At 32.4% G+C, this 14,525-nt stretch overlaps 1 protein-coding gene across 1 annotated transcript in view; it reads left to right on the forward strand.

The window, feature by feature from the left end:
- The first annotated feature begins 2,387 nt into the window (after nucleotides 1-2,387).
- Nucleotides 2,388-14,525, forward strand: part of LOC100647222 (apolipophorins) — a 46,300-nt gene continuing 34,162 nt past the window's right edge. The window contains exon 1 of the mRNA XM_003397272.4: nucleotides 2,388-2,573. Coding sequence (XP_003397320.2) covers nucleotides 2,498-2,573 — 76 coding nt within the window. The 5' untranslated portion in view covers nucleotides 2,388-2,497. The remainder of the gene's footprint in view (nucleotides 2,574-14,525) is intronic.

Raw genomic sequence — 14,525 nt, forward strand, 5'->3', positions numbered from 1 at the left:
TTAGCGCAGGTCGGAACTATCGTTTATCTTTTTGTTTGGAATCGAGTCATTCATTAAATTCTATGAAATAACGTTATCGTGATAGTCACAATCAAGTACCATTTCTAAAGGATCTGCTAAAGGATCTAACCAGCCCTTTGTAACGTTACAAAAGAAAAAAATGACTCGATAAAGTACTCAATTAATTCTCATAAAGATTCCAGTTAACAATACTTTGCAATTACTTGAATAATAAACTATATCGTTGCGTTACAAAGCAAATAACCATTGCTACAAATGAACTATAGCGACCCACAGTATCCCGAATAATATACAGAGTGTTTTTAATTTTTCCAGACAAATTACATCGATACAGTACGATGAATAACAAAAGAAGCAGTGCTAATTATGCAGTTTAGTCGCTTTTTCCAATGTTAACTATTTTCATTCGACCCAACAGTGCTTTTACCTTAAATATTGAAATAATTTTCATAAAATTGGAAGCGAAAAACATTATCTGGTGTATTAACAATTTTACCCAAATAGAAATTACAATACATTTTAATATTTAAATACTTCTTACGTTAAACATTCCTAATTTTTCAATCATTTTCTAATAATTCTCCGGTATAATTAATCAAATAATCCACCAATGATTCTCCAGTAATTTTCTACTCCGAAATAACAAAATTTATTCCGCCTGAAACGACCAGGCAATCTACTTCCTCTACCCCGATCCGCCATAAAATTCCATCCCACGGAACACCTGCACCCCAAAACCGTCTACCAAAGCCACCTAAATCACCCATTACGATCATTCCCCGATCTCCTTCGTTGCCAATAAAAACACCTAAGACTTCGTCCATTCATTCGAACAGTGCACAAGAGAATAACAAACGGGTGACGAATAGCAAGTACGACAAGACATATGACGAAGACAGTATGATCAGCTGTTCGAAAGGCACAAAGGATATTCTCGACTTGATTGTCGACGTGTGTAGTGTCAGGTAAATTGCTTAGATGTTTAGACATTAGACATCAATCGAGTGATTCGTTTTATCTGTTTTGTCTATTCAGTTTATTCATTCATTCAGAATTATGTAGGTGTTTCTTTAAGCGACCTACGCACGTTGAAATATAATATGCCGCGAAAATATTTGAACACTTATGGTAGAAAATTCTCTTTTATGTGTATATCGTGCTTGCTATATAAAATAATTTTAAACGATTATATTGGCAAAATTTGAAACCAATTTGAAAATTTGAAACTGAAAAAATATAGAAATTGCAAGATACAGTAAAAGTTAGTATACGGTTAGTATACGGAATATGTAACAAGTGTTAACGATAATTTTACTGAATATCGGGGCCTATTGATACAGGCTATCCCAGCAATCATAGTACACTAACAAAGTGACAAATTTTCAAATTCGTTTTTCTCGAAAAAGAAACGTTACATGAAAAAATTTTATTCTATATTTTTGACTTATTCATGTAGATTTCACTATGTACTTTCTGATGATTGTATCATAATTGCTTGGACACCCTGTATTAGTAAGCTGTAATATTCAGTAAAGTTCGTTACGTGTTATCATTTTTTTATTTACAATAGATAATCGACTGTTAAAACTTTTTCATGATCTCTACGAAATAAATAGTTACCTCAAATATCTTACAAGATCTATGTATATTTTCAGAAATTTTTCAAAACCAGTACCATGATTTTCAATCGTAACAATCGAATGTCAGGGAGAACAATGGAATTTGAGAATGTTTCATGTATAACGCACATATTCATAAAACGTGTCTACATCTTGCTTGATCTGAGATATGTAAAGTCAATTCGTCTACGTAAATTACAAATAAACTTGTCGTAGCAAATATCAGAATAAACTCAAGGTTATTTGTTACTTTGGAAAAAAAAGAGGATACAAAGGTATCAATTTTCCGAATGTCCAGTTGGACAAATTGTAAAGTACAAATTAAATAATAATAATAATAATAAAAAAAAGAGCAAAGGTACCAAAGAAACATCAAAATTCTGTTCTCTTTCACCGTGTAATAATTTTTTCTTTTTTTTTTCGAGAGAGGAAGAAACCGAAACACTGTAAGGGAAAACCAAACGAGGCGCAAAAGTTTAAAATAATGTCCCAATGGGAGTGTATCTCAGTAAGTGAATACTAGTGGAAAGTCAGAACCGAAGTGTTTTAACGAAACCTCAAAGCCGATGGATCGCAACATGTTGCAGCGTGTGTAAGCCACTTGGTGCGACCTACCACGGGGTCTCGTTATCTCAGTGTCAGCGTGACGAACAGAGCACATACGAACCGTATGCCAATGTCCAGCAGCTTGGTCAAGTGGTAAAGAGTGAGAGGGGGGCCGCAAGAGCATAAAAGCACGGACGAAGAAAAGCATCCATGCTTTCGTGGTGTTTCTCCCGTGGTCACATCTCTCGTGCCCCAGGCTGATATACATTGTGCGACAGTGCGAAACTTTCTGCCTACTAGAGACAACGATCATGGGACATCCACCTCGACTTACGAGAGCAGCCCTCGTTTGCCTCTTATTTCTGTTCGTGGTTACCGAATCAGCATGTAAGTACCACTTATAAGCTTATCTTCAATGCTTACTGTAGGCAACCAAATTCTCCGGTTTATCCAAGAAGCGTATAATTTTCAAACTTGAATATTTCATGCATATTTTTGCATAAATTTTCGCGTGAGAGCATGATGTAAAGAACGCAGATCCGGAACAGCTTCGTCATATTTTCATTAGAAAATTTCTAAATTGTGAAAAGAAATACGAGTGTTCGGATACTCGGCTGCCCACGTTACTGTTAATTAAGGGAATGAAAATTGTCTTTATTGGATTCATCATTCTCTATAGTAATTCCTGTATTTCATTGACTCTCAGTTGTTTAAATCTTTATTTTTGTTCTATTTTTCTGAGGTATCTTTTAAACGTTATACTTACGAGTTAATTATATAATATAATAAAAAATATGTAAAATTATAATAATACAAAATATGTATAGTGAAAAATGTACAGTAATATAAAACCATAGTAATATTTGTATATTTTCCATACCGTTGGAATCTCAGAATGTGTTAGTTAGAAAATTAGATGTATGAATGTAAAGGACACAGCTTGTATAAATGGAATTTAAACAAGTTAGAAGTCTACTGTATTGAGTTGTGTTAGAAAGTTAATGTTTTGATGTTGTAATAATGTATCATTGAGACTGAACAATCGAAAATAGGATTAGCAATGGAGGCGTTAGGATTTCCTCGAAAGTAGCTAAATTAGAAAGAGAAAGTTGTAGTTTCGGGATATAACTGGAACTTTTTTAAAAGTAATTTTCTCTATGAACTCTCTCATAGTCAACTTTTTCACATTTTTGTCGCTTACATACTGTGATATATTATTTGATCTTTACAACGCAATATTTTAATCAAAGATTAACATTTTTTATCGTCCATGTGCTTATGCGCGAATCATAAGAACTAAATTCTGGTGAAGATAGATAACAAAACAAAAACCAGGTAAACCCATTTTTTAAATAAAGAGGAGCAAATGCGAACATATATATACATTTGAGATGAAATGAGAAAGCTCGTAGAGTAAATTTATAATTTTCTATATTTCTAGATTATTATTTCATATAAATAACTGTCTGTAAAATAGTGATATAATTTTATCGGAGAGAAATATGAAGCATCGATGAAACAAAAATGAACGACAAGTATTCTCCTTTATCTTTAAAATGGCTTTTTTCGAGACGACGAATTAGGAGATAAATGACACGCTCGCGTTAACCAAAGTTTCTCGGGGTCTTCTGTGAGTCTCAGAAGGGAAGAAACAACGACTCTTCTTTGTCATAAAAACGGTTCCTTTGGAACAGGAAATTTCAGAAGAAAGAAGATAGCACATCTTCGTTAGAACTTAAGTCACTTTCTTCTGTTAAGAAACTCTTTTGTTGGGAATGTGCTAAAAAATTGGACGTCTCAAAACAGTTTTCCTTTGAATGGAAGTAGCTCGTTTTAAAACATTCTTAAAGATTCCTTTCTATACGAAAATTTGTTATCCTTTCATATAGAAAATGATAGAACTATCTTTTCGTTGAACTTTTACTGAAAAAGTTCACGATATGGGAATTGCAAGAATAAACACATATGTCGCAATCTTTTTTATCTCAAAGAATGATAATTATTTTTTAAAATTTCAAAACTTATTTATTAAAAGAAAAAAAAAAAGAAATGTCCAGAAATAAGTAGATTGGTTTAAAAAGAAAAGATTATGTATATTACAGTTGAATTATGATATAATATAGATAATTGATGAATCGGGGGCAAAATTCATGGAATTGGATGATATCGAACTTCTAAATATTCCATATATTTTCGACAAGCGATAAAAGACATATAAATATAAACAGATAAAACTCATCGCTCTTTTTTTAAATATTTCGATGACATTAATGTCATTTTGGACACAAAATTTTAAGAAATATTTTTCCCTGAATAGAATTATTCGTAGAAATATCTTCCATTCGAGATATATAAAAGGAAGAAAGCGATGACAACAAAACTGGTTCGATCAACTAGTTATCTAGCTTGCGAAATAGTTGGCATAAACTCTTGTAAGCGTTATCTAACTCACAGATTGGCGATATGTATTTGGCGAGTTCTTCTTTTTGTCGTTGAAAAATATAATCATTAAGAAATCGTAATAGAATTTTAACCTCTTGGAATCTCTTAATTTCTTCGAAACTTCTTTAATTCGAAGACTTGTTCATTATCGAACGAATCTCAACAGCTCGAAAATCGAATTGAATTTCAATATTTTAATCGAAATTACAGTATTTCAGATCGGATTACTTAAGAGTTCCTATTCAGTTGTAATTTCACTGTCACTGCAAAAAATGGATTAATGTTATTTAAGAATTTATAACAAGATTAACGCAACAACAGGTTAAATTACTTATGCACGTTACACAAAATTATTTCAAATCGGATTACTTAATAATTTCTATTCAGTTGCAATTTCACTGTCACTGCAAAAATAGATTAATGTTATTTAAGAATTTATAACAAGATTAACGCAACAACAGGTCAAATTACTTCTGCAACGTTGCACAAAATTCTATACACATTCTCGTATCTTATCGTTGTTTTTTTCCATTTCTTCTTCGTTTGAATTAAATTTAACCTCGTCTTGTCGAAATAAGATGAAAGTCATTTCCTTCGTTAGGAAACTTTTCTAGATTATGTTATGATTTTTCAACTTAACAACGAGCCTCGTGAAAATGCGGTTTCTTATTTTAATTTACGGATGAAGAGACCCGTAACTAAACTTAAACTTTCATAAATACATTCGTAATGTTTATAAAGTTTCTTCCATACTAAAATACATTACCATAATTAGATTGTAATATACATCATCATCATCAATCCTCCATAGGAAAATGCTGAGATTTCATTCTTGAATTTGTCTTTAGAATTTTTATCCTCATTTGTATATCTTGTTTTTTATATTCCAATTTCACTTTCATTTATCGAACAAAAGCTTTCAATGTTTCAACTTAGCATAAAATTGAAACAGGAAATCACGCAGTTCCCAGACCACTGTCGACGCGATGGAACGTGCTTGATTGTATCGGTACCTTCCGCGAGTGCCATGCACAGTGAGAGTTAGAACAAGAGAAAGTGTAATAGTGTTAGTGACAACGGGATAGTGATGGTGATCCCACCACTGACACGCGATTTATCACAAGCACGTGATACATACACTCGTCTGTGTAAACACACACAAACAGAATCCCTGAGCACAGTAATCCTCCGACAGCTATCCTCCGACTGAAAATTCAAACTCGCAACGGAACAGAACCAAAATCATCCTACGCAAACGCTATGAAACATGAATACGATCCGTAACATCGCACTGAAACGAACCACTGGAAGCTATCGCACAACACCAATAAACAGTATACCCTTCGAAGCCATAGAAACCTCACTAGAGCGAAGAAGAAAGCACGTGAGCCTAAAATACGCTGCTAAATTATCTTCTACCCCAAACAACCCCTACAATGACGTAACCACACGTAGATACGCAGACCTATAGACAAAAAGACCAAAAATGCCACACCCTTTCTCCATATCAACATATCGAAAATATTCGAATATAACTGAAGGTACACATCGATAGCGTTTATAACAGGTAGCTACAGAAAATTAGCATGCTGGGTTGTAAAAATCCCCTAAATAAACACGATTCTAACAAAAATAACAATTAACATAGAGCGTAAGATTGGATTTTCCAGCTTAGACAACAAATACTTTTATCACAATGAAACATATGCCGATGCATGAAAAACAGACCAGTTACATTCGCCTTCATTTGCAACGACATAACCAGAAAACAATAGCTTCCTAAAACCACGTCTACTTTTACAATTGAAGCATATGCTGTCCTCGGATCCCTCAAATAGATACAAAGAAATGGCGATCATTATACATAATATACTGACTACAATGACGTGAGTTTAATGAACGCTATAGGGGAAATCCAAATAATAAGAACGAACGGGAAATCATAGGAAACATCCAAGAGGCTTACAGAGAATTTAACAAGGATGGCAAACACGTGATCTTTACGTGAGTTCCATTTCACCAAGGCCAGACAACATTCCTTCCAGCGAATGAAACAGCGTATGAAAATCTTGCCATCTCACTGCACGTAACCGGAAAAGAAGAATGAAACAGAATATTGACCAAGTTAAGAGAAACGAAAAACTACGACGTTGTAGAGAACTTTTAGCGACAAAGGCCCACCCACAATATGACTGAAAAGGAAAGAGCAATTGTGACAATGCAGTCTCACTGCAGGATGCTGCAAAATAATACGTCAACACGTACTGGAAAAAACGGAATTAACCTTTTACAGCTTGCGTAACCAAACTTTGATAACCAACTACTATTGTTCGACTGTAAAAAATACAAATACCAAAGAGCGAAATACAAATTGCACTCACCACGCAACCTCGATGTCGCAAGCCCACGTAAAAAGTAGTTTAGAGTTCTTAGAGGATAGAAAACTGGATCAAGAAATATGCATAATTTCCAATCTAAGGAGTGGCTAATGACGAAGAAGTCATTCGAGGCGACGGTAAACACGCAACAAAAGGGAGTGGAGAAATCACACGTATATTAACGATTTAAAGAATTTTCGAACTTGAAGAATTTTTTAATGGCGAATAAATTATATCAGCTATAATACTTTCTACTACTAAAGATAAAAATGCTTGAAACTTCACTTAATTACAACATAAATTCTTGAAAATAACCTGAAGCTGAATTTAAGTTATACATATATCGTACTCCCCAAATTTTTTAGTTTCTCTTTTCTTTTTCTTAAATGTTTGAACAGTAAAAGAATCCTAAGATTGATTTGGAAACAACGTAAAAAGCAAAGTCAGATCATGGTACTTCTGAAATTTAAAAAATCTCAGAAAAATGGAAACGTACGAATAGCAAAAAAAAACAACTTTAGAAACAGACCTAAATCACCGTGCATGCTTCTTTCGCTTGCTGCAAACTTGCAAAGTGAAAACAAACTCGGCGCTGAAAACCGGAACTTCCTCTCTTCAAGAGAAAGAAAAAAGAAACGGAGCTCGCTCACTATCCATAGACGAGCAAAATATCTTTCGTTTTTTTCTAACGATGTGATAAACAACGTCTCCGCGTCCCATCACGATCCATCAATTTTTCAAGTCGCCATACGGCCGACGGGTGTCTGCTACGTAACTCCATATACCCGAACTCGAAACTCGTTACACCGTCGTGAAACTTTTTCTCAGGGCCCATTACCACGTTGATAACGTGACGAAGATAAAGGCAGGCAGAAAAACAGAGAAAGTGTGTAGGGGGAGACGGTGGCGAAATATTTTTTAACAGGCTTATAAATTGAATTTATGCGAGAAAAGCATCAGGGACGAGTCACAATGGGGCGAGGAGTCACCCTCACGTCGCAGCAACATTCCGTTAGAAGTTTGTTCAGTGTGGCTCAGACCACCTCTAAAATGCATGGAACTACCCCTTTGCAGTCCCACAGGAATTCTGTGTGGACCAGGTAAATAAGTTCCACCCTCGCAGATACGTATCTCGCATAAAAGTTTTCGTGGAAACGCAGGGTATCCAGGGCAGGGACGCGTCTAAGGTGTTTTTTTCGACGATACCACGGTTCGACGAACTGTATACAATTTGGATGAGAATACGGTATAATACGGTCGTATATTAAAATATACAGTGAAATGTGCGGTATATGAATTAATAGGGAAACACGACTGTTCAGAGAATAGCAGAATATTCATATGTCTTTAAAGTAATTGCTTTGTATCTTAAGTGGAATAGCATAGTCATGAATGCAAATGAGTATATGATCACCACAGATATTTACGGAATTTCATATTCATATTTTTCTGAGGGTAAATAAAGTAATAAAACTTGAACAGAAATTTGTTTTATCTACTGAATATTCTAATAGGCGGTGAACTTTATTTTTGTTGTTTGCTATGTTTTGAACTTCCCTCTTTTTCTGATTTAAATTTCCTATAAATGCATAAAAATTCGTAGTTGAATGATGATATGTCATACTTAAATTTTCAATATTGACGAGTCTTTAAAGTTTGGATAGGTCTTGACAATCTTTTCTGAAAATCTTGACGAGTATTCATTTTTCTAACGAAAATTGTATATTTACGCTAAGCTCTCGAGACTTCCAAGACGAAACTTATATTTTGTATAAAATATTAGAGATAGACGTAAAATCATGCAGATAAGATACTATAGGTGGAATATAATGTAAGAGATTGTAGATATGAAATCGAAGATGTAAGATGCATAATATCCGTCTATTTCAAGATTGCCGAGATTCCAAAAGCTTTCAAGATCTGACAAGACTTTCGAGTCTTATCAAAGTTCAAACATAGAAAGACATATTAAAGCTTTTCAAGACTTTCAACATTCTTAAATAGCGTATCATATTTGAAGTGATTCGATATGTCACGTTATTTGCGCAGATTCGTACTTTTATGAACACGATTAAAAAAGAAGAATATTAAATATTATAACAAGTACTTTACTTTGAATATTTTATATATTTCTCTCCACACGTCTTACGTATAAAATGAGGATTTTTATGCAATTCTGCACTTTTACGAACAAAATAAAAGAAATGGAACTTTTGTAGAAATATACTTCATCTACTGAAAATTATAGCAATACACGCCACTATGGATATTTTATAAATTCTTTTGCATCATATACATTCTGTGGGTATGTGCAACTTCAAATTTATCATAATTTTTACATAAAAATTCCCGATATAATATATATGCCGCCAACCATAAATAGCGGTACACTTACTCGTTACATTTATTAAAAAACTCCAACAAATTCTATTTCACATCATATTTTCCACACTAATGCGACCGAAGTAACAGATTTATATCGAGATAATTCGAATAAAAACCAATAAAAACCATTTAACTTGTACTATACATCATCTTGTTCCTTAATACTTGTAGTCAACAACGTATTTTCCAATCTTCTACAAATGCATAAATGCACAATCAGTTGATCTTTAATCGTACTTTCAACTTTACGCAAATTTCTCGACCAATGATATACATTGCGGTATCCCGAACGATAGAAAGGGTCAACGAGCTTCAAGCTCCGTGCGGTTCGTCGTGTTAAAAGGTTATTCGCCGTGTCAAGGATGAAGAGATTAACGTTAACAGACGGATGTCGAAATCAGAGATTAATTTCGACAGATAGGATTCGAACAGATTAACAGCGGTTACCGTGAAATTCCCGTCTTTTTTATGGTTTTGAATACACATTTCTTCTCAATTATAAGAGACTTTATGTACCGCTGTTCTTTTTATTTTTAGGAGTATTTGGTTCGTTTTAATGACTAGCTTTTGTCTTTTGTCATGTTTGGTCTAATTTAGCTTCAGTGACTATCCATAGAGTAAGCTGCGTTACTCTAGACGTCAGTATACTCTGCTAATGGCTACTAAAGTATTCTGCGTCCAATGGCTTTGCCATATTGCAGCATGCTTTTGTTTCACTCGAATTTCTACTAGTTATTTGTCTTTATTCTTGTCGCTTGAAGCGCAACCTACCATTTTTCTACTTTTCTTGACTGTTTACGTTTCTTTGTGCTTATCTTAAACCCGTTTTAATAGACTATTATTGTATAAGGAATACTTTTACATGTGCAATCGATAAGTTCTTCAATATCTGTAACTATATTTATTTTAATTTTGATATGTCTTTTGTTAATTTTTATAGCTTTTTATGTAGTTATTTAGAATTATTTGTTAGATATTAATTTTTTTATTTCATATCTATTTGAAGATATTCAGAATTAACTGAATCTTTTACGAAATAACTTTTCTCCGAAATTATAGTAAATTCTTATAATTCTATTAATAACGACAAATAAACACGTACTGTAAGAGCATAGATATAAAAGCCAGTCAGCGTAGCAATGATCTCCAAAGCAACGCAGATAACAAAATCGATTCGTTTGATTATTATTGACCCGTAAACTCACGATTTTTTGGCCTTTGCAAAAAGTTCAAATCGGTTGAGATCACGGTGTGGACTTTGAAACTGATCGACGCATTCTTCGAAAGGAAATCCAAAAGGAGTAGTAAATAATAGATAATATCTGATTTGACGAATATTTTCTTTCGTGAATATATTTGCAACATTTTCCTTATTTTTGTTTAAATTCTTTTATGATAACATCTAGCACTTTTAAAATACTTATAGAAGTTTCAATTTTTCAAATATTCCTTTCTATCGAGATTAATAACAAATAATTTTAAATAAAAGATTTTAAATTTTAAGAAGAAGTTAATAGAAATGTAGTCTTGATATTTCTTTCATCACTTTTCATAGCTTCACAGAAGATGTAATTATTTCTTCTTTTTTTTCTTTACTAAAATAATATAACGTTTAAACAGTTTTAATATCTGTTGATCTAGGAGAAATAGATTGAAGCAAAATATTAGCAGTGTATTAATAACAGAAACGTATAATTTTCGATTCTTATCGCGTCGGTTCAGTGCTTTCCTTCATATTTTTAAAAATTTCAAGATGTAATCGTTTCCTTAAAATTCTATCAATTAAAAAAGAACCTGATATTTGTAAATTTGTTTAAATTAATTAAAACAGAGAATGTAGAACTTTCATTTTCTATCCTCCCAGATTAGTATCTTTCTTATTTGTTTAACATCTTGTACGAAAATTGCGTTCAGTTAAGGAAAAATTCTAATTTCTGTGAATTTGATAAAAGAAAAAGAAAATAGCGTAATGTAACAAAAGAAATGTAGAGAGTATTCCTTTCCTCTTCTTCGTTCTGTATTTTATTTCGCGATAAAACTTATCCGTGACATTTAACTTATTATTACGCTCTTACCGTCATGGACTTACGTGCGTTTCCTGACAATCGTTACAGACGATGCATCAAGGGAAAAAGCTTTTTCAACGTGTTCCGTTTTCCGACGAACCATCAGCGTTGCGTGTTCGCTATCTTTATTTCCGCTGATCGTAAAACACTGTATAAACCACTACACTTATCAGGCAGTAATATCGAAAATGAAATGAATAATTTACGACCGTGGAGACACTTGCCATGAAATAACAAGCATGCTACTTATAGTTAACATTTCTTAAATAATCCTTGGAACTGGTGCAATTAAACTATTAAACTGCTTCTGCTATATTTTTGTATTTGAAAACATTAGTCCATATATACATATCCAGTTTATAAAATTGTACTCTGATGTGTGATCTTTGTTTTTCTTAATTTGATGAGAAATTTAATATAATTACAATGTTCACAAGATAGATAGATAGATCAAAATAAATGTTTAATTAAAAATTGTTGAAGAAATTTTTATCACAAAATAGATCCTGACTTTGTAGTATAACCATATATAAATTGTATGATTATATAATAACTAAACTCTTGTCATTGTTGTATTTGTCTAGATTATCTAGATTATTATTGTCTAGATTATTATTAAACTAAATCATTTATAAATTAATACGAATTATATACTTATTGCATTCAATATTTAATACTGTAGCAATCAATTCTTTTTATTCATGCGACAGAATTGTGTAATTTATAGAAGTACTATGAATATAAAGTGTCGTGGGTTATTTATTCAAAATTTGATTGTCAACTGATCAAACGTTTTTTTATTGTTATTTTATCAAGGTTCCTAAAATTTTGTTAAATTATCATTCAGCTTTTCATTCACAAGTAAAGCCTCATGTTTGGGAAAGAAAACAAATTTTGTAGAGCAGAATAAATTCCTATCGCATAAACAAATCCTCAAAGAAATTTCTACGATAAAAGAGAGAGTAACATAATTGATTTTATAATGTAATAAAATCACATTTGAAATTACATAAATCCCTACATATATTCTCAAACGTCCACTAATAAACGAAATTTACCCTTACGAAGAAAAAGAAATCTTTAAGATGGGAATAGAATAAATTCCTATGGTATATCTTTATATATCGTAAAGATTTTAGAAAGGAAAGAATGGGTATATCAGGGCGAAAAAAAAAAAGAAACGCATTGTCGAGTTTCGAATAAATTTTTCAAAGTTCCATCTTGAAAATGGAATGTTAGGAAGAAATGGGTCGAGTCCCTGAGGACATGCGAAGCTACGTTGGCGTTTGATCGAAGCTGGAAATTTCCAAGAACTCAAAATTACCAATTTTCTCCAAAATAAACGGTATATGGTATGTCAAAAAATTGAATAGTTCGCGTTTCTCGATTTTTTTTTTTTCTTTTTTGTTAGTTTGGTATTTTGAACGAGTGTTTACAAAACGTGACACGGATCAGCGAGATCAATGATCTAAGAGACTTCCTCCACTTGGCGCGATCCCATTGCCGGAGTTAGATGGACCATGATGGACAATGATTAGCCCGCGAGTTCTTTGAATCATTGTCAATGGTCGTCGTTTATTGTTGTCCCACATCCGCGACAGCTAGACAATGTTTAAAGTTCATTACGTGTCGCTTTAAACAATAGGTTTTGAAATCATAAAATAATATGAGAATATTTTTTTAACAGCTTCGTTTGCTCTTCAATCACAGGAAATGAGATAAAGAAATTCACGTATATTTGATTTAGAAGCAGATAAAAAATCTCATTGAAGGATCTAATTAAACAGGGGATAATAAAGAATGCATGCGACGTTTATTCAAAGAGAAAAAAAAATAAAAGATTGTTAGAAATAGTGATCTAAATGGAGAAAGAATATGAAAATACTTATAAAAAAGAAAGAAGAAAATTAAAGAAATTTTTTAATGATTTGAGTACCTGTGACAAGAATAATGAAAAAACGAGAATTATTTTCAAAGAAATTATATAATATTTTTGAAGAAAAAAAATTATCTGAATAATTTGAGTAAAATGTGAATAACGAAGAAAAACACTATTATAATTGTTTTAAAAATTGGAAGATTTTTTTAGAACAGAAAAAAGTTTGATTCGATAAGAAAATTAAAAATTTAAACGAAACTAGCAAGTAACATAAATCGATATTTATACTAAAATAAATATTTGTTAGCTCTTAAAACGATTTAGAAGAGCGAGAACAACAAAAGAGTACAAATCACTTTTAAAACCAAAAAACCTTTAGAACAATTTAAATACATAAAACTAGAATAGCAAGAAACAGCCGAGACGATACTTTGAAAGCTTTTATTTCCTTTCTTATTTAAGCAAAATAATAGTAGCGAAGCTATGATGGAAAAATATAAAAAGGCTTCTACAAAAAGTTAAAAGAACTGGAAAGTGAAATGAATATTAATATTCGTATGAATTGACAATCGTCCGAATTTTAAAGGGAAAGGGCCAAAAGCGACTCCCATAAATTCTCTTTCACAACTGTACAGTAATTTTGAATTAATCAAAATTTCATTTTCCTCCGAGGTGTGATCGTAGAAAATTAGAAAAGTCGCTTTCGAACTAGTCCGGATAAAATGAGTACCAGTGCGACGAGGAGTTCTTATTAAGACCCGTCATGATTAGCTAGATCGAGCTTCCCCTATGGTGGCTGTTCTACCGATTTATCGAGCCCCGTGGAACGAACAAAGTGTGCTTTATCGTGCGTTAGAGATAGATAAATAATTATGACTAGGTAAATAATATTGTTAACCTTCCACGCGTGCAAATATCATTGCGCGTTATTTTTCCAGTATCATACGAATTCTATTAATAGGTAGACAGTAAACTGTTACGCAAATTCACATTTTTATGATCATATAATTAAGGAAAACTAACTTAAAGACATATTTGTTTCGTTCTGATGTTATAACGAATACTCGATGCATATTTAGATTTCCCGTAAACATTTTACGTTACATTACGTTTGTATAAATTTTATTTCCTATAAATGCGTAAACACTCCCAGTTAGTCGTTAAGTATCGACAATTACTTGCGTTCGGA

This window comes from Bombus terrestris, chromosome 8 (genome assembly GCF_910591885.1).
Source record: "Bombus terrestris chromosome 8, iyBomTerr1.2, whole genome shotgun sequence".
NCBI lineage: Eukaryota > Metazoa > Arthropoda > Insecta > Hymenoptera > Apidae > Bombus > Bombus terrestris.